Consider the following 21,642-nt stretch of genomic DNA (forward strand, 5'->3'; position numbering starts at 1 on the left):
TGCACGAATCGTACAAGGAATGTTAAAAAAAAGATACTTGTTACACCAACAGCACCTTCTAAAGGGCTTTAAAGGTCAACTAGTATGAAAGAATGTACTTTATTAAGTCTCTTGCTGAGGGGGACATTTTTACTTCCAGGATACATATTTCGGGCTGTGAGTAAACAAATATTTGTTTTGCTGCAGCTGATATTACCTCGTGTATTCCATATTCTGTTTATTTGTAGCTGTATGACACTCACATGCTTGCCAACATTCCCAAATTTTTTTTGTAAAGTTTACTCATTTGTTCTTGTGTTACAATTTTACAAATTTTGTGTCAAGCTTTATGAAATCTGAACTTGTGAAAACATTTTGCTCGGTGGTCTCCGAAGCTTCCTTCAAAGTTTTGCTCATTATGAAATCCATGGAAAACATGGGGAATGAGGAGACGAAAATTCAAGACGAGCAAAATGAGAACAAGATGAATGCAAGAGCCAGAGTTTTGACATGTGGACTTGTATTTTTCAAGGCCTTGAAAAAGACAAGTCCACTTGTCGAAACATTGGCTCTCGTTTTGCTCAGCGGGCTGATGATGAAAGCACATATGAGGGTAGTTGCTTTGATCAAAATCATCCAAACAAGTTCCTGTAATAATAATAATAATAATAATAATAATAATAATAATAATAATAATAATAATAATAATAATAATAATAATAATAATAATAATAGAGAAAGCAGGCTATTCCCCTTTTTTCCACCCCTTTGGTGTCATGTCAGTGGAATTCTTATGAATTTTAAGGTTCACAGGTTGGCAGGAATGTACTCACTTATGCAACGCATAGTCAGCTAAATTTTATACAATTACTTTCTTATATCTGGCAGTTCAATATATCTTTGCACGTTTTATTGGAGGTTTGACTGTATCACCAAATTGAGGTTTCTGTTTTTCTCCTTTCATGTATCAGTGTTGCCGGCTGCAGTGTTTGCTCGAGCGCAATCATTACGAGGCCTGGTGCTCGTTGGACAGCTTGGGCACGCCCCAGGGACCGCTAGGTGTTGGTGGTGCATCGAGTCCGAGCAGCACGGGCACCGCCACACCTGGCACTCCCCTGCCCACTGCAGTGCAAAACTTTGGCTCGCAGGACAGTCGAGGCACGTCCGATTCACAGGGCACAGGCCACGGACAGCCGCGGCCGCCCCCATTGCTTCGAATTCCATCCTTCCAGTTTTCTTGCAGCATGGACACTGTTGGCAAGTGGCCCCTTTGTACTGTATTCTGAGCTATGTTCCATTTCATACTTGGCAGTCAATGCTGCAGAAGCTGCACCATTAGTGTGGTGTCGTCGTGTCGGAGTTGGGCATCACAATGAGGATTGCTCTTTAGCCTATGCTGCCAGTGCGTCTCGGAACGGGTAGCTGGCATACGCTATATGTCATCACACGGAGGCTAAGCTGCCCAAGTCGTTATCCGAACTTCCTTGGCAAGAGTTACTTCCTTCATCTTGAGTACAAAGATGAGAGGTTGGAGGAATGAAAGGGGGTTTATTCGCAAGGGGGAAATAGGACAAACTTATTTAAAGACAAAGGCATACTCGTACTGGCAGGACTTGTGAGCACAGCACATGCTCCATCATAGCACACAGCTGCATTGTTCTCTAAGCACTTCTACATGATGGCAGAGCATGCTAAATCATTCTGTGACAGCACTCACCACACACAAAGGATGTCTCTTCAAAACCGTCGGTCCTCCCTAGATCACTTGCCATGGAAATGGGCCATGTCCTCATTTTCCAACCCGGTGGTCATGTACACATTGCCGACCTCACCTCCGAGGAGGAGAAGGTCAACACAAAGCACACACCCCGTCTTTAGGATGATCGAGGAAAGGGGTAAGCAAATACATGATATCCATTTTCCCACTAATCGCCAAGGGAGGTGAGAAAACCAAGCCATCAGAAGGAAAGCTGCTCCCCAAAATTCCCAACCATTTCGTGACTGGCTGATGCGTTGGTATTATGCACAACACAACACAATAAAAAAACACTTGTCTTTGGTAACTAGCAGCCTCTTAGATGTGGTCAGCTTTGGCAGCTTGCTGAATATGCACACACCCCCTTCTTGAGCAATTAGCCCACATGCCTTGCCTTTGAAGATGGCTTCACAGTCGTGTCACCAGCAAGTTGCTTAGATAGAATAGCATTGTGCTCGCTTGTAGGAATGCCGAATTTGTCAGCATCTCAGTGTCCATGTTGACTCAGTGGAATATCATTTGACGTCAATACCACAATGACCCCGGCCTCCGCTATTTGGCGAGTTCGTCAAACGTAACAATGTTCTTACGAATCTTGCTTCGTGTATTTCAAAATGCTGTTGTTTTTGATCTGCAACACTTTCTGCAATACATGTATAGCTACTTCACATATATTCAACTACAACTTATGGTTGTCACATTATGCCAAATACAGTGAAACCTCATTACTACGAACACCACATTAATGAACTTTTCAGATTAACAAGCTTTTCAGAAATCCCCTGCTGACTGCTTGTAGTTTCCATGTGGCAATATTTAGGTACTACAAACTTCAGAATACCATACTTTCCAGAATGACGGTTGTGACTCAGTTTCCATGTCATGTTATCTACGCCTAAGTACTACTACTACAAATGAATTGAGAAATCTGGGGATTCTTAGATTTCTTTATCTTTCACGCCAGCCGGAACAGTAGGCTAGCAGATGAAAAGGTGCAGAAGGCGGATGCTGCGGTGTATGGGTTCAGAAAATGTGAGATGGCGCTGGAGGAAGAAAATGCGGGAGGGGACTTTTCTTTTTTCTGTTTGCTAAGTAAATGACGCATCAAGCTTTAGGAGTGCATCCTCCACCCAGACAAGTGCCGCCTAGCAACGGAGGCGAGTCTTCTTCCTGCACACGCCTCTTTCTTTTGCGCTTCTTTCTGCAGCCATACCAGCTACGCACATAGAGAAATGTGGCCTCCGTTCTCGTGGGGATACTACACTGTCACACTTTCCAGATGGTTTCGCATGCACTTTTGCTTTAGAATAGTTCAAGTGTCCGGCTAAAGCAAGACATTTGCGGTGTTCACGACAAGGAGCGTGAAAAACAAACTAAAAGAAATATTGCGCTTTGGAGGCGACGCGGAGCTTCCTCTTTGTCGGTGATTTTCTCGGCATCAGTGTCTCTTTTGTGTGCACCACTCTTACCATACGGTGCAACGGTGTTGCGGGGCAGTGGAATCTATGTATAATAGAAACAGTGCGGGCAGAGAGCCAACAGTGAAACACACCAATTTAATGATAAATAGGTTCAGATTTGCAACATAAAAGTATGAGGCTTAATTTTATATTGAATTAGACGATACATACTTGCATTTCTCTTTCATATGTGGTGCACTATTTTTTGTATGCAGATTCGAGGAGTGAAACGGGTTTCTCTAGCCTTTGTAACATTGCCTGCTGTGCATGAAATGGTGTGTAGATGGCCTGAGTGTAGCACACTCGACACAAGAGCTACACATGTATGTGTGTTCTGTTCTTTCGTGCTTCAAGAAACAGTTCGTTTACACGAAAAGGAGCAGTCCTAGAATGCTAGCTGTTCAGCAACGAGAACGCACAGCGCAAACAGCAAAAATCTTGTGTGGGGACAAAAGAAGACAGCTCACAGCACAAACTCACAGGTCATTTGAAAAGGGGGATACGGAGATGGATTTCATTGACCTTGTGCACAAACTACCTCTTGGCCACTACTCCCCTTTATGTGTTGGTGTCTTGCAAAAAAAGCTTTTCCAGCAAAGATACGAAGGATAAAGGTTTCCTTGGAGGGACACATGCAGCTGTCCTTGACTATAGTGCGATGTACCAACTTATGCAGTGCAAATTATATGTTTAGTCTCTGTGGGTTACACCCTGCAATAGCTTAGTGGCTATGGCATTGTGCTGCCGAACTTGAGATCACAAGTTTGATCCTGTCCGCAGCAGCCACATTTTGATGGGGTGAAATGCAAAAATGCTTGTGTGCTTAGATATAGGTGTTTGTTAAAAAATACGAGGTGGTCTGAATTATTCCAGAGACCCCCACTACGACGTGTCTCATATTCATCTCGTGAATTTGGCATGTCAAATGCCAGAATTTAATTAATTTATTACCCTAATTAATTAGTCTCTGGGGTTGCATTTTGCAATAATTCCCTTACTTCTTTTGCTGTTAGCCCTGGAAACTCAACTTTCCTTGAGTTGCTGGTAGAGAACATCGCACCACTGAAACATAAAAGCCAGCCAGCTGCATCTTTTGTTCTTGTGTAATCTTTCTTTTTTTAAAAATGAAAAGTTAGCATGTAGTTCTTTAAAAAGCAAAAGAACAAGAAGGCATTGAGAGCACGACTTGCTTGTGGCAAAAATTCTGTGCAAAATGTCACAAGTCTGATATTATGATGTTTGTACTGTAGTAAATGTGTACTCAATTTTGATGACTCGGCTGGGAGAATCATCCAATGGAATAATCATTTCAAAATTCAGCCCTTGGTTAGCTTGATCATTTTGGTACAGTAATGAATTAAAAATGTTATGGAGTGAGAAGCTTGCTTCTGTAGGCAACCAAAGTTGTGACTGTAGCCTCGGCGCTTTTGCAACGGGCATTACGTTCGAATATGTCAGTTTTGTGAGCATTGTCTTTGGGACATTAATATACATATTTTTTTTTTCTTCCAGACAGTGACAGCATGTCAAATAAGGAAATTAATCGGAAGTATGAGTTTCGGCAGCAGGCGTTACGGGCGGAAGTGGTTATTATTGTTCTCACAGAAAGCTACCTGGAGTCCAAGGCATCCCAACAGCAGGTGACTTACATTTGCTCCCTTGTATCCATTAGTATGTCGCCTCAGTTTGCATGTGGTGCCTGCAACAGCTCATGAGAGGGACATGCACAATTTATGTGGTGTGAACGGAGTCCACATCGTGCAGCTACCTGATTGGTATGACTAATGTGTATTGATGTCTGGTGGATAGGTGTGTGTCTTGCGTTCCCTGTCGGACATAACCAGTAGGAAACTGGTTTTGACGATGTTGCTTTTGGTATAACATTTTGCCTGCTGATTATTCAGACACGGATAATTCAAACAGCTCCGTGGCACTGTTACTGGCTCTGTAGACCTAATGCATAAGGGTGACCGAAATTTTGGATGCTTTGCAGCATGCTGTTCTATAATTCTGCCTTCAGTTGTATGGCGGCATACTAATTTGGCCACCAAATGTAGCAAGAGTGATATTTTTTAAAAAATAATTTGCGGGCATGCTTCTTGGCCACGTTGCCAGTGCATTCTCTAAGAGGGAACTAGCAAAGCCTAGTAGATCCAGTAGTTGCCAGACGTGTGCAAAGCGCAAGACTAGCCATGCTGCTCACTCCATGGTTGGTGGTTTGTTGTGCGAGTTCTGCGCTTCCAGCATTTTTTCTTTTATTTTAAAACGGTATTGACGTGATATTGTCAACATCTCATTTGTTGCACTAAAGGAAGGCCTGGGACCTCTAAACACCAAGAAAAATAAATATACTGGCAAGCCTCAGGGCACGCTAAACATTTAATTATACAGTGAAACCTCGTTAAACCATAGTTGGCCAGATCTCCAAAGAAGTACACACTAACGGTAGTACTGCTTAACCGAAATAGCATGAAATGGCCCACTTACCTGTCAAAAACAGACCTTGGAGAGAGTGCGATGAAAAGACAAAAACGTACAGTATTTATTCAGTTGGCGCGACAAAAGTATGTTTGATGCCGCCGCGGTCTAGCAGCGACAACAGCGGCCTCTTACTGAAGCTGCGAGCCAGCTTTTCAGCCACTCCCCTCTTCTTGGCAAACACTCGCATGGCAGATTCGTCGTTGGCGTTGCATATTCTCCGTGCACGCACGCAGTAGCACTGCAGAAATCGTGGGGCGCCTTTTTCATAGTGAAGTGCTGTTCTCGTCGCGACGATTGCATATATGAGGCTGACGTAACATGCAGCTTCTGCCACTGTCAGGCCTGAATCTCCTGTGTTGTTGCTTTCCGTGTTGTCGCTTTCCATGTCATCCTCGTCACTGTCGTTAGGTGACACTTCAGCAACAAGAAAGGTAACGATGGTGAAAATTTGAACCTCGTAGCTGACATCTCTTCACGGTCGCAGCAGCATTGCTAAGCAACTTCTTTGCTTTCCAAATGCCACACACCGTAGTCAACAGTAGATCCCTGTCACGTGCCAGTGACGACTTCTTCATGTCACGTTAGATAGCATGAACAATGTCCAATTTTTTTTCTATGCTGAGCACCCTGCATTTTTTAATGCGAGCTTCGGCATGACGCGAGTCCTAGCTTGCACGACGCCATAATGCCAAGCCTGTGACATTCCCATAGGGCCAATGGGGCCGGTCTTCGCAGGCAATGCTAGTGTTGCCTAGATTCTAACGGTAGTTGCACTGATACCAGAAAAATGGTTACTTACTAATAATAGATAATGTTTTGAATATTATTCACTTACAATTTAAATTTAGAAATGACAGGCATCCTCTGAATAATTTCTAGTTGCTTAGAAAGTTAAATGTGTGTTGAAAGCACAATGACGCTTGTGAGGAGCATTGCACAACAGATGATCGACGCCTGCGTCGTCTGCTTCCGTTATTGCTGTTGCGCTGCCCGCTTGCTTTGGCTAGGTTTATCCTAATTTTGCCTCGTGCACATAAGGCATATATATATATATATATATATATATACACACACACACACACACATAAAATGTGTGACGAATCGCACAAGGACGGTACGACGCACTAGAAGAGAAGGAGGAAGACGAAGAATAAAGGCAGCGTTCGGGTGAGCATGTTTGTCTCCGTCCGCAACCTCCTGCTCGCCTCACACACGTCAACAGTATAACGACCTGACAGCCACCTTATCGGCCTCACATCATCATGCAAGTACTCAACACCACGGCGTGAACCCAGAGTGCATAGCTCCACCACCGACATCCAACCAGCATCATGACCGCATCACCGTAAGTCTTGGACATACCCAAGTACACCAGATCAGCGGACACAGGGCCCGTGAAAGACTGACTTTGCCTCTTCAAGCTCCATGCATCCGCTGCATCATGGTTGGAACGGGATATGATCACCTACTTCAATAACTATGTTACCGGTGAGGAATTTTGGTTCTACCTCACACTTATCTTTGAAAACAACGAATCGTGGGAGAAAATCAAGGAAGAGATGATCAATCGATTTCACTTATACGTTGCAGACCCCTCCATTATCCAACAGCTAGATAAATTTCATCTGTGTCGCCGCAGTCACACGCAGCCTCGCATGAGCAGACCATCGATGAGTTTTCCATGTCATGATCCTCACGAGAAGACGATGCACATATGTATGTTGATAATGACTACCGCAGAGCCTTATTCACCATCTACGCCCTCGACACGCCGCAGGAATTACCTATGTCCCTGAACCATCTGACGCGTTCACAACGTTGTCCTATGTGCGTTGCTCACCTCTGGGTTTCACGTCACGTGACACTTACACGGCTCTAAGACAACGCCGCATCTCAAGCGCAACTATTATTTATTCAGATAGAGCAAATTCTACTTATCTGATGATAGGCCAGTGGGAAACCACCAATGGGTGCTCATTTTACACGGAAGGCAATGTAATTTCAGCATTAACATGTGAATCGCGTATATTAGGAGACCACACCACTTTGCAACACACAAACTTTCTTCCACATGCAACACCTGAACGAGCCTCTGCCTCTGCAGAAACGTCGCACACACAAAATAGCATCACGTACTACAGAATTATTGAAGCACCCATTCGTCATGTCGTTGCAACAGCCTCAGGAGAGACTTCTGTGAAGCCTGGCACAATGCTTTTACCACTTGACAAGCCACAGGAAAGCAAGCAGTGTGTCACTAGCCCACCACTGATAACACAAATATGCCAAACGGATACCAGGCTTATTCCTGCATCAGTGCTACAGCATTAGCTATCGCAGCCACATCAGAAAGATCCAAATCAGTCACTTCGAGATAAATTCAACTATCTCGACTATCTTGGCGACGACTTCACCACAGACGACAAAGAGTGTTGCCTAAAGCACAGATACGACAACAAGAAAGACGTCAATGCAAAGTTCCACTCAACCAAAGCCGAACACAACAAATAGGCCATTTTCCCAGCAAGAATCGTCGCCGAGGATGGCTTTGGCCGCGATCAAGACTGGACCTACGCCAAGGACTTCAATGGCGACGCCATACTATGCGATGCAAAGGATACGGACCATTTTTGAGCAAGATAGTCCAACAACCATTCAAGCAAGCAGCAGCACATGTCTGCCATCTGTGACAAATGGACTGAAGTCAAAAGAGCATTACAAATAAGAGACATGAAACAAACATAGGCCACACCATGTGCCATTCAGTCACTAAAGACATCAAGCATAAGCTTATTTACCGATGCTATGTGGCGCCCCTGCCTCATTCATTTGCGACCAGAGCACATGCTGTGACACTAGCTGTATTCATGTGCGGAGCACTCATATGTCACCCTGGACGCTACAGCCAGCCTCACCCACCAGAGCTATGGTAGAGGTGGTCGGACAGCTGCACTTTTCTATGAAGCCGACGAGGTTGCAGAATTATCGTGGGACATTGGATTAACTGCGCATTTTTATTTTTCATTTGTCACTGTCTCCTAGTTCCCTCGTATGTTGCATGTTGCTCACACTATCGCGTGGAGGGGGAAGCGTGTGACGAATCACACAAGGACAATACGGCGCACTAGAAGAGAAGGAGAAAGACGAAGAATATAGGCAGTGTTTGGGCGACCATGCTGTCCTACGTCCGCAACCCCCTGCTCGCGTCACACAAATGCACACACACATATAGTATATATATATTATTTGGCACTCAGAATCAGCTTTTACATTTACCTTTGAAGGTAGGTGCTGCTGCATAGGCTGAGCGAAATCACAATGCTCATCACACCAACTGGCTGCAAATAAACAGCTTTATTGCAACAGCATCTATGTTTACATGAAATAAAAAGGCACGTGAACAGGGTTTCAGAAGATATACTGGAACATAACATGCATAATTGTTTATGTGCAAAAAGATGCTACGTACAGTCCCACCACACATTTCTGGTGAATGCAAGCTGTCCTCCGCTGAATGCAGAAATACATCCGACCACATAGAGTCATCACACGCTGGTATGTTGCTAAAGTTCCTCCACTTTTGTAGCTGGACATGTCGCGCCGCTTCGTTTACAATATTAATAAACTGCAGCTTGATTTGAGCATAAACACGTAGCTTTCACAAGGGCGAATTCTGTCGCGACTGTTTATCTTCTGGTCCGGAATGCCTGCTCTCTCTCTTGCAGTTACCCATTCAAGAAGTCACGATATAAAGCTTTTCAAAATTCAAGCTGAATTTGCTTCAAAAAGTTTATAATTTAAGATAGAAACGTTTTGTGTACATATTGTTTTGAAGCATTGCAAATGAAGTTTACATAAATAAAGGCTTAGCTGGCGCTTGATTACCATTGCGGTGGTGCGCTGTTGTCGTTTTGATGGTGGCACCACCCCAAGGCTTGGACGCAAAACACTCCACATGCCACAGGCTTGACAACGCTCTCTGGCATGGCGCCGAAGTGATGTTGACGTGGCTTGACATGCACACGCACAGGGCGCTTGGAGGTGGTTCTGATCTCTGAGGCTTGTTGTTCTGCTGGGCCGGCCAACGGGGACGACGCACCGCTGTGATTGCGCGACGAAGGATGGAAACACTACGTGTTAACTGATACATATGCAATAAGCTGGTATGATTTATGCGGATACAAAACACACTATGTTCAATGGCCGCTAAGTCAGAGATTTGATTTTACTACTTTTAAAACGAAACTACTGTTTAGGCGACTATGGTTTAATGAGGTTTTACTGTACTAGCTTTTCTAGCTGTGTCCTCTCATCAGATTAAATTAGAATACCTTTCATTGTAACATACTTTATCCAATAGCAGCACCATCTGCAGCAACCATTTGAACTAGGGGGAAAATTGTATTTTTCAAGCGCAGCTTGTATTGCCTCACTTGTCTCAGCATCCATGCTGGTGCCGTACGAAAATAACGAAGTCACACGAAAATATAAATTGCTTGTCGGGCTGCGGATTCGAACCACCGACCTCCAGGTTGCAAGACCACCACACTAACCGATTCAGCCACGGTCGGTTCATCATACGTGGCTTTTAAAGCGGGTTTTATATGCATAAAAAGGTAGATGCACTGCAAAGCATGAGCCTATCACACGTGTCCCCCAGGAGGGAAACGATGTGATTGGGTGTTTGCTTGTCTCGTGCCTGCCGTTTCCCGCCAGTTCAGGCCAAAGAGCAGGCTGTGTTATAGGAACGGCAGCGGAAGTGGGCTGCACATCGTGCGTTTGGCCGAAGAACAAGTGGCGCTTGATGAACGCCGCCGGGAACTCGCTTGAGAAAGGGCTAGTCGTCGACGTGCCAACCTCGCCGTAAGGTAGCGCAAAGCTGAGGCGTTACGACAACAAAAAGGCATGGATCCCGAGCTTCGCTTACACCCCTCTTCAATGTAGTGGAAGGGCGGTAAATTCTTTTTATTGCTCTGGCATTGGCCGACTACTACGTTCATGTCCGGTTTGGTCGCGAAGGTATACACAGATATTGATTGGCCCGCAACATTACCTCTATAAACTTTATATGACAATGCATGACCACATGTGCTCTGAAGAGCCCTGAGTTTGTGGACAATTTGGTTAGTTGCTCCTAATGCTCCCTTTGTGCTTTTAATAAAGATTGCTTTATAATGTGTAGTGTTATAATGTGTAGAAATACAGTTAAAGGGGCAGCCTGGACCTAGGAGACCGAAAATCACAAAAAGATCAAATCTTTAAAACTCACATTTTCTAAATATATCTCTTTTTCCACTAATCTGTAAAGTATCTTGCCTCACATATCACTACTTTGGTCAAGGCATAATGAAATTAACTCCATAGACCCATGTCCCTCCTATCCCAAGTTGTTTATTTGCGATTTTCTCTATCAGATTTTTTTACTTCTGCAATCAGCCAGCGTTGATACCTCAGCACCCATAGCAGATAGAATCAAATTTTATTTGCAGTACAAAGCTACATGCATGATAAGTCTTATAATGCAAGCAGATTTTAAAGCCCTGGCTTCAAAACTTAATTGTTTGTCTCTTTTTCATGCTGCATTATTTCCACATTACAAAAAGTGAACTTCAATGTACTATACTGGCACTTTTATTCATCACTATTTAGAAAAGCTTGCATTATTGCACTCTTAACCTTTTTGGCTATGAGCCATGCATTAAAATTAAAATTTTATTTTCCTACTTTCTCACAATAGTATGTGATATTTAAATGTTTTTAATTAACTTATGCAATAATTGAGGTGCTCAAAAATCTAAATATTTGAAATCGGCATGTAAAACAAAACAAGTATGCACAAATACAGTTAGACCTAGATATAACGAAGTCGGTAAAATCAGCAATTTGCTTTATTATATAGAAATTTCATTATATTGAAATTCGACCTTTTATGCAAATAAGTACAGCTGCCGATTGAAGAAAGGGGACGCAGAATTTTCCGAATTATCGGGCAGTCAAAAAAACCAAATCTGATTGAGCAAACAATTAATTTTGATGAATGTGGAAGTCTGTGACGAATGATACGGTTTCATGCCACGTCGACGACATCTTCACATAGGCAGTACGAATTAAGCGAAGCCAGTCACATTTTCGCGTGCATTCCGCTCCTGCGGCTGATAGTGTCGCCTGCACTGGGACGATGCTATCATGAAAAGCACCGGCAGCGGGGAGCGAATGCTTCGTCTGCCTCTCGCTCCAATGGGTCACTGAAACTCGAGATTATGCAATCTACAATACTAAATGCGTGGGAAGACAGCTTACATGATGCCACGCCATCTCGGCACACCCAGTCTTTGCTCACACGGCAGATTACCGCTAAAGCAAGGTGTGTGGTGGCGTATGCACTCGGCCGCGCTTACAGGCATGTGCGAACTTGCCCCCCCCCCCCCCCCCCCCCCCTCCAGCTCCCCTTCCCCCCCGTGTGCACTTGATCGCATTATCCCAAGCTTGCTCCTCTCCCCCTCTCCCTTTGCTTGTGCGGGAAGACGGCACTCATCAACGACCATCCTTCTCGGCTTACCCTTGCCAGTGTTCACTTGCAGCAAAAGCATACAGCGCATGGGGCGCATTAGGATTTTATCACTTGACATAAAAATTGTAACAGCGCCAACACATGCATCCACAAAGTAACAAGGGCGAGACACAAGCGCTGTGTCTGCACTTGTGTCTCGTCCTTGTTACTTTGTGGATGCATGTGTTGCTGCTGTTACAATTTTTATGTCAAGTATGCACCAACTCGCCCCGAAAAAAAGTTTTAATGGAGGATTTTATCACACTTGGACTTTACATGGAACACGACACTGCTCCGCTTCAGCGGTCGCTCTTGGTTGTGCAGCATGTGATTTGAGGGGTGCGTTTGCAAGCAGCCGCTTGTAGTTCAATCATTTGACCATCTGCGTCTGCAGAAGTTTCCATTTATTGTCTCTGTATTTCATCGTGGCGGCAGTGAAATGTTGTTATATTGAAATTGTTTGTGAACACATTTCGTTTTATTGAGGTTCTAAATACACGGTGCTCTATTGACGAGAAGTTACGAGAAGTTAAATCATTTATTATATCAAGAATTTTGTTAAATGGAAGTTCATTATATTGAGGTTTACCTGTATTTTATATACTCGATTCAATCTGAGTAACTTCTGGCACTAATTTGATTTGTATTCGATTCGGTCTCAAGAACAGCTAGGGTTAACACAGCCCTAGTTATTACTGATGCAGGAAATTAGCACAACAAAACAAAAATGTAACGCACACAGAAAGGGAAGACATTGCGTTGCATTTTCTTTTTGTTGCGCTAATGTTCCTTATGAGAAATGCAAGACCAACTGATGACGTGTGGTGTTTAATGGCGCAAGAGCTAGGTAGGGCCATGGAGTGCCATTACATATAGTAATGAGTTGTCTTTGTATTCTGTATGAAACAATCAAATGACTTGCAGATGGTAGTTGTAATGTGGCTGTAAAGAGATCTAAAAGCGGGTCACTGTGAACTGTATAAAATATATGAGCATCAAACTAATGTGTATGACTTAAGACATGAGCTATGACCATAAATGCAAGACTGACTAGCCCAACTATTAATTCCCCTAGTTGTTAGACATACTGACCCATGTTTTGACTGGTTTTCAGATTTGTACTTTTTTTCTGACCAACAAACACACTGTACCTCATTCTTTTTGTATTTTTGCAGGCATGCTATTGTCTCTTACGAAAGAAAGTGGTGGTTGTGAGCTGCACTGAAAAGGAAGTGCCAGTGTCAATCCAGAAACGCTTGCAATTTGCGACTGTTGTGAACAAAGTGAGTCTGCTAATGAAATTTTTGACGTTTCATCTATCTAACCCGCCGTGGTTGCTCAGTGGCTATGGTGTTGGGCTGCTGAGCACGAGGTCGCGGGATCGAATCCCGGCCACGGCGGCCGCATTTCGATGGGGGCGAAATGCGAAAACACCCGTGTACTTAGATTTAGGTGCACGTTAAAGAACCCCAGGTGGTCGAAATTTCCGGAGTCCCCCACTACGGCGTGCCTCATAATCAGAAAGTGGTTTTGGCACGTAAAACCCCACAATTTAATTTTTTTTTAACGTTTCATCTAGCACCAAATTTCGCCTTGTTTGTGCAGAAGCTGTTAGAGTGCGAAAGCATGCAATGCCTCATCTTCGGTCCATTGTTTTTCATTCAGCGGGAATCTGACGACTGGGAAGGCCAGTTGCTTGAGAGGATTACCAGACTCTTGAAGCAACCTGAAAAACCAGTTTTTGATGCAAGTTTGGAAGAAGCAACATATTTGGTAAGCTTCCATTGTGATCTCTTCGTTCCTGTAGGAAAGATGCTCCTAAATTTTGGGTTTGCCGCAGAACATTTCCACCAACTTATGTTTTATAAATTATTGCACACGTTTTGTATTTATGTGTACTTCCCACCACCCACTCCTTCAAGCTCCCTTTCATGCTCCCTTTCAGGGCATCACTCTGGTAGAACATTGGATATTGGTTGTATTGCGTAGGCTTGTGCAAACATTCATTGTTTTCGGTATTATTGAATATTGCTGTTTGATATTTACCTAGTCTCAAGTATCAGTATTCATAGTTTTCAAAGTCTTTGAAACGAACGAATATAAATTCAAAACACGTGTAATCGACAGCTTCAGTTTTGGTGATCAGGATTCCTTGCCAATAACATGGCTCATAACCAAAATAAGCCAAAGACGAGAATTCATTTACAGCCATCGACTGAATGCTTGATTATTCTAATATTTCATGGAACCACCACCTTCCCTCTTATACCAGTGTATGACGGCAACCCAAGTTCTGGACGCCAAAAGTTTTCTAGCTAAATTTTTTTAACATGACCTCATTTCTAGGGAAAGCTATTCATTATGAACATATTAGTGACAAGCTTCACAGAACATCATGCTGCCCCAGCACCACACCACTTGGTGATGAATTTTTGTGATGGCCACATTGCCTGGGGCACAAGGCTTAATCAGAGATAATTTATCAGACGTTGGCTACCAAAATTAAAGTTCGGTGCCTAATCAATGAAGACGTTTTGACAGTTGCCGTACGGCACTGAAAGCCGTACTCCGTATACCAGGACTGAAAGCCAAGAAGTTGCCCCAATAATATTAACGAGAGTGCAGGTAGCTGATTGGCGACTTTGTTCATGGCCACCTTGTTTACAACATGGCACATAGGGATCATTCTTGAAAATCAAGAACATCGCAGATTACCTGAAATCTCAGTCTCCATTATATGCATTGTTCCTATAGAGTACGTAGCAGTGATGTCATGAGGTCTGAATAATCCAGAAGGTTAAAAATATCAGACAATTGAAAAATGGTCGATGCCTGTGCAGCATTTGCTTGTTGTGGGGGTCTTGTATCTCACAATGAATACTGAGCACCACGGGTTTGGGTTCAACGAGCTGCAGGGTCACGTCAGCTGTCGCCCCGCGTAATCTAGTGCACCGTTGCACACCCCTGCTCCACCTGCAAAGACCGCTGAGCAGTGGGCCGCGAGAAACAAAGTATTGTCCCAAGTTAACAGAAACAAGTTTATTTGCCCATGGTGACACCAAACACTGCACACACACCTGGTCCCGAAGCGGCATGGGAAGCAAAACGGCTGCCGCGCCAAGGGCGAAAATACAGAAAGATGCCGCTAGCAAATCACCGTTGGAGGATCATTCCCTGCGACACGCCGCCAGTTGAAAAGTGTTCCTGCAGCTATGTTGCATACTCTCGCGATGACCAGTGGGCCTGCTCGCGAGAGAAAGGGCAATCTTCGTCAGGTCAGGCTTTCTATAAGTGTGGCTTCGCGTAGTACGACCACGCACAAGCACTAGGCACTGCTCTCTGGCTTGGCATTCAGAAAAGGAGCAACATGAGGTACGTGCTCACCGTAGTAGGTGCAAGGCACCGCAGACGAGCTCAAATCTGAGCAACGCTCAAACAAAGGGGTTGGTAGACGAAAGGAAAAATGTGTACATACCTCATGCTGTCCCGGAGAGGTCTCTCTTGAGCCTGCTCTGCCGGTTGCGCCACAGCCACAAACAAGTCCAGGGAAAAAAATGCCAACCCTGTCAACCTTTGCGTGTGGAAAGGGAGAGGCATGGGGACAACAGAATAGGCAAATGCCTGCTTAAATGTGTCAGGGCACTCCTAAACTCCACAATGCACAGATGCTGTTCCAAAGAGTTCTTCCTTGCTCTCGCTCTGCTGGCTGTGTTGGTTTCCTGCTGTGGCCCACAGCACAAAGTGCCACTACCGGAGACTGTCTGTGTAAAAACACAGTCCCAATAAAACGCCGCGAGTGAAAAGGGGAAGGCACAGGGATGGCAGATTAGGCAAACACCCACATGAAGGTGACAGGGTGCGTCTAAATTCCCACATCATATATAACTACGAATATACTGAAGTGATGGATGTTTCGAGGATCGAGAAATGAAACGCGAATTATATTGTTGTGGTTATTATTATGTCATCTCATGTTGCACACAGGCACTGCAGTTAGGGGCTTAAAAGATGGATACGATATGCACAGATGCCTCTAAACCATCAATTCATTCTATGCACCATTCCTGCATACTTTCTTCCTACCATGGAGGAAGCAGAGAAACTAGGAGGAAGCGTCACATGACAAAATTTGAAGCCAAAAGAAGTTGGCTTCCCACCTCCATGTTCAGCATGTGCTCCTTTGAAAAGGCAATGGGAGCGATAGCATCGTGTGGCTGCAGTGTTCACATGTTACAAAAAAGCAGGTAAATGTATATGTTACAAGAAACAGCCGAAGTTGCACAAACATATCGAGAGAAAATATGCAGAGTGGTTGGCACAGCACCCAAAGAGGCACACACCTATTAAAATTTACCAGGAACCAAACATACTTCATAAATACGCTCATCAAATGAAGTTATTGTCTTTGCTGCTGGAACATGCAAGTTGTATATGACGACAACTGAATAATGATTTAAGTTTCACTTGCATCAACGGAAACACGGATGCATTTAATTTGTCTGCTTTGCCACAAGCCACCCATTTGTGGAATTCCCTCCCTGACAGCACTGTCATGCAAACGGACAGAGATAAACTTAGGCAACTCCTAAACCTGCAGTTTCTGTCCTAAAATGTGTCATTCTGTATGCCATGCTCTATATATCTATGTAACGTCACGCTGATTTTTTAGAGCGCAGGTCTTAGGCGCCCGTTCCTGCGGCGAGCGTTGGTCCACGTAACCGAGTGAACAAGCACAGCGAGAGATGAAACCAAAAGCGAAGCGCAGCAGGAGTTGAAAATCACGAGGATGAAAGTAAAGAGCAGGGTGCAGCGGAACCATGAGGCGGAAAGCAAAGACTGTCCACGCCAGCCAATATATCGCGTAATGAAAACACGTATAGAGCTGCGCTCAGATTTCACATTTGGGAGTATCATAATCGTTGGTGAATTTTTTTTTCTTTCATGCTTTAAACTACGCTTTTTCTTACACAATATTCGATTATGTGTGCGAGCAATGTGCATGGTAAAATTTAACAGATGTTTTGTATTCTACTGCATCTTCATTTGTAATGATGATTTCTACTCATCTTTGCAGTTCTTGTGTCTAGGTATTCACATGTCTTGCAGTGATACCTCCCTAAATGCTCCTCATGGGGCATGCAAGTTAGTATGAAATAAATAAATAAGTAAGTAAGTAAAAGTTAAAGTAAAGTAAAGTAAGTAAAAGCAAAGTAAGTAAGTAAAAGTGAAGTAAGTAAGTAAAAGTAAAGTAAGTAAGCAAAAGTAAAGTAAGTAAAGTAAGTAAGTAAGTAAATAAATATTGGGTTGAGTCTGCCAAGCGCAGCTGAGACTCGAATGTCATGTCTTGGGACAGCTTCATAGAGAGTTGGCTTGTGAAAGCTAGTAGCACGAAGTCATGCTTCCTCCTAATTTTTTCATCACTGCTGCTTACTGCCCATGAGTGATACTAATAAGTTCAGCATCCAACCTCCTGTTGCAAAATGCTTTATCCAGAAAAGACAGCATTATGTCACTCGAGATGCCTTGGCTATGTTTGTTGTTGCAGGAGAAGAAGCTACTGGCAGAGCTGCCGCTGTCGGACTACAGAGTCTACGTCACTGGTGGAACACATCTATCTTGTAAACGTTCTGAGAGCATCTGCTGGTTGGTCACTCATTATGTCTTCGTTGTGTAAATTATGTATAGTCTCTGCACACTTTTCAGTGAGTCTGCTCAACAGTGTTATTTGCCTGCAGCAGTCTTCTGCTGGTTCTATTTAAGCTTGGCAGACAAAGCCTCCTGAATGCGGTTTGTGAATTGTAAAATGACGGTTGAAATTGTTACACATTAATTGTATACTTGAGGAGATTGTAAATGTTAATTGTGTACTTGCCAAAACCTTTCTTGGGAAAATGAAAATGCTACATCTGTGGGGTGCTGTTAGTTCTATCCAGCAGGCCCTGCAACACACCAGCGAAAGTTTGTTAAGCGGCACCCATGGAATTGCCACAATGTGACGATTTTGTGTACTTCATAGACAGGATGTGACAAAAGAGAGTTCAGCTGTGATGATTGGCTAAAATTGTAATGTGTGATTTACGTTTGCATGGTATTGCAAGTACTGCGAGAAAAGCTATGGCATTACATTTTACAACTATTTTAAGTATCTCATATCCATGAGCGAGGTATTGCAATCGTGAGAGTGACGCATCACATGCCGAGCACTTTGGCACTTCATCAGGTTCCTTGCGGAAGTTGTTGTAGCCATGAAAGTGACATCATGGCTTCTGAAATTAGACAGCGTGGCACCCTATTGCGAAGGTCATGTGAATTTCATGGAACGCAATTGATAGGCTGAGCAAGTTTGACAACCATAGTGTGCCGACTTTCGCTATTGCCCTGTTGCTATTGGTAGGCACCATATGATGTGGACCTTAAAGCTGTGAAAATTGGAGTGGCAGGTAGCTCTATTTTTGCTAGTGCATATTTTGAATTTTCTTTGGCCGATAACATAGGTATGTGTGGGTCAAATTTCGTAATTTTTTTTTGCTCTTTGTTCTATGACATGCTGAGAATAGTTCTAGAGCAAACATGGTGACCCTAAAATGGCTTTGCGGTGCCTGTTTAAGTGCTGTGTCGCCAAGATGTCACACTTTCGTATGCTTTGAACACCGTCCGAGGAGTCCAACCACAATGCTGAACGTTGCTATCGGTGTCAGTGCTTCGATTGTTCAGGCAAAACACTCGGTTTCTTTTTTTATTGTGTGCATTGCATGCACACAATTGGAGCTCTTGTGACAAGCAAAAGAAAGAAAGAAACGTTGCCTAAAAGTGATTTCATCATTTGCTTCTATTATTTCATGTGCAGATGTTAGGCAAACGGGCTAAAATGTTTGGGGAAGCCAGGACATGTTACATAGGTATCGATGAGAGTCTTCAAAACTCTTTCATACATTAAAATGTCCATAGTTGTAATAACACATTCTACCAATGAGCACAAGGTCCAAAGGGGGCTAGCGGAGCATGGTGGGGGTAGCTGTAGCAGCAGACACTGTTTTTAGTGTCTGTTTTCAAAGAGTTCTGCAAAGACTTTCTAGGAATTTTTCTTTTTTTTTTCTTTTATGAGCCTTTCACACCAGCTTTGATGCTGTACACATTGTTGTCTCACAACTCTGATTGTTTTGTACATTTAGTGTTTGTGGTTCCTAAAAGCCATGTAGTTAGTACTAGTATTTTGTGTCAAATCAGTTCTGCAGAATCCTGCAAGGTGGAAGAAGTATCATGAAAGAGAATACCGGAGCAGAACAAATTTTTCCTCAACTGCGAAGTGTTCTTTATGAGAAACTCGTATGCGTTTCTTTTGTGCCTTCGTTCTACATTCCGGTGGATGACAACTTTTCCCTTTAATAATCTTTTCTGTGTGACTTAGTGGAAATTTTTCAGATAAACAGTGGCATAAAGATCAGTGTAGACACGTAGACTTTATTACTTAAAGGGTGAAGTATTACTCACAGGAGAAATTGTATTGTGCAGTAATGGTTTTCGAAATGTGCCTCAGAGTGCATTGGTACTTCATATAGTTTGGTCCCATACTGAGCAAGCTACGTTTTTAAGGAAAACTAGTGGAGTGCAAGTGCATTTTTCCACAGGTGGATTTTGCCAGAACTTTTAGAGGGACACCAAGGAGAAATAAGCTGGACTGGCAAATTACACTTCTGGAGTACCAGAAATGTCACTCTCAGTGTAGGCGCAGAGTCCTGGTAAGCCAGAAATGTTACAAAAAGAAAAGACAACAAAAGGCTGCATTACATATGTGTCAGGTTCTAAATAGCTTAATTGTATGGCAGAGACAAACTTTGCAATTCAATACTATGTCATACTCAGAGTCCGTTTCGTAGGAGTAACATGTACAAGGTGTACTCTGGTATTTTCTGTACAGTGCGATTGGACAGGAACTTGCCTCACTGAAGTTTGTCAGCCTCTGCACCAGTGGATTTTTTGGTGTTGAAGAACAAGTCGCAAGGAGCTTCTGTGAAGAGCGCTCCTTGACTGAGAAACCTTTCCATAGGGTCTTTCACGTAGTGCCTGAGAAGGACAAAAAGGTGAGTGTTTGGTCCTCTTCGCAAATTTATTTTTCTCTTACCGGACAAATCTAATCCTTGCCTAACATGGTGAAATGCACCTGTGTTCCTAGCTAAGTCATGAATATTAGGATTACAGAGGCTAACAGTAAAACCATTATATGTAGTGGCTATGTAGCCGCAGGTTCACATGGATGCATCAGTCATGTCATGACCAGCTGGCAGACTCAGTCTGTGTGTGAGTAAGAAATCGTAAAGTCAGGCTACAAGGGTGGTTAAGATTAAGAAGCTACTAAGTACTCTTTCTTTTTTAATTGTGAAATGCATTTCAATAAAGCTTTGTTCTTAAGGGTAGTATGCATTACGTCCCACACAACTGCTCCAGCTATATAAAAATGCGCAGATAACTGCAGAAAAGTTATTGGGGAATCAAGTGTAGTACATAGCACAGTCTACTACACAGAGACTTGGCTTTTGTCCTACGCTATGTGGCAACTGTGTTAGAGTAATGCTACTTAGAAGAAATTCCTCTAGGAGGCGTTGGGTAGGGGTCCATGGTGGTCGTGTTGGTGGCGCTCGCCTTGCTGGAAACAAGCATATGTCAAATTGGCTTATATATATATATATATATATATATATATATATATATATATATATATATATATATATATATATATATATATATTATTAGTCATATAACAAGAAGCCAACAGACACTGACACCAAGGACAACATAGGGGAAATTACTTGTGCTTAATAAATTAAATAAAGAAACGATAAGTTAATGGAAATGAAAGTGGATGAAAAAACAACTTGCCGCAGGCGGGAGCCGCAGGTTGGCTTCATATAATATGACTACATATATATACACAGACACACATGCACGCACACAGGGTTTATCTGGGAAGTAGTAGGATAGATTTTTTCCTGCCAAAACATGGTGAAGGACCATGTTGTTTGTGTGTGTGTGGCGGGGGGGGGGGTCTTAACTACAAACGCACCAGTTGTCAGTTGTCTGCAAGCCTTCACGGAGTGTAGATCGAGTCTAAGGTGAAACCCTTTCAATGTGTCTTGTCATCTACACAATGAATTGTTTGTTAGAGCAGCATTACGCAGTGAAGTTTTGTGTCAAACTGGGCAAAACTGCAAGTGAGACCTATGACATGATCAAGACTGCTTATAGGAGTGATGTCATAGGCTGATCAAGTGTTTTTGAGTGGCACAAATTGTTTCGGGAGAGAAGAGAGTAAGCTGAAGATGAGCAGTGGTCAAAACGCCCTTCTACGACAAAAAGTTATGAAACCTTAGTGAAAGTGCGAAATCTTTTGAACTCTGACTGCAGATTGAGTGTGCAGA

The 21,642-nt window shown here is 43.3% G+C and overlaps 1 protein-coding gene across 1 annotated transcript in view; it reads left to right on the forward strand.

Annotated features, from left to right (window-relative positions):
* The window catches only part of LOC135898129 (uncharacterized), a 51,976-nt gene that overhangs the window by 10,729 nt on the left and 19,605 nt on the right, over positions 1–21,642 (forward strand). The window contains exons 11-16 of the mRNA XM_065426879.2: positions 951–1,240; positions 4,712–4,835; positions 13,402–13,509; positions 13,892–13,999; positions 17,772–17,869; positions 20,145–20,307. Of these exons, the coding sequence (XP_065282951.1) occupies positions 951–1,240; positions 4,712–4,835; positions 13,402–13,509; positions 13,892–13,999; positions 17,772–17,869; positions 20,145–20,307 (891 nt within the window). The remainder of the gene's footprint in view (positions 1–950; positions 1,241–4,711; positions 4,836–13,401; positions 13,510–13,891; positions 14,000–17,771; positions 17,870–20,144; positions 20,308–21,642) is intronic.

Source organism: Dermacentor albipictus, chromosome 3 (assembly GCF_038994185.2).
Source record: "Dermacentor albipictus isolate Rhodes 1998 colony chromosome 3, USDA_Dalb.pri_finalv2, whole genome shotgun sequence".
Classification (NCBI taxonomy): domain Eukaryota; kingdom Metazoa; phylum Arthropoda; class Arachnida; order Ixodida; family Ixodidae; genus Dermacentor; species Dermacentor albipictus.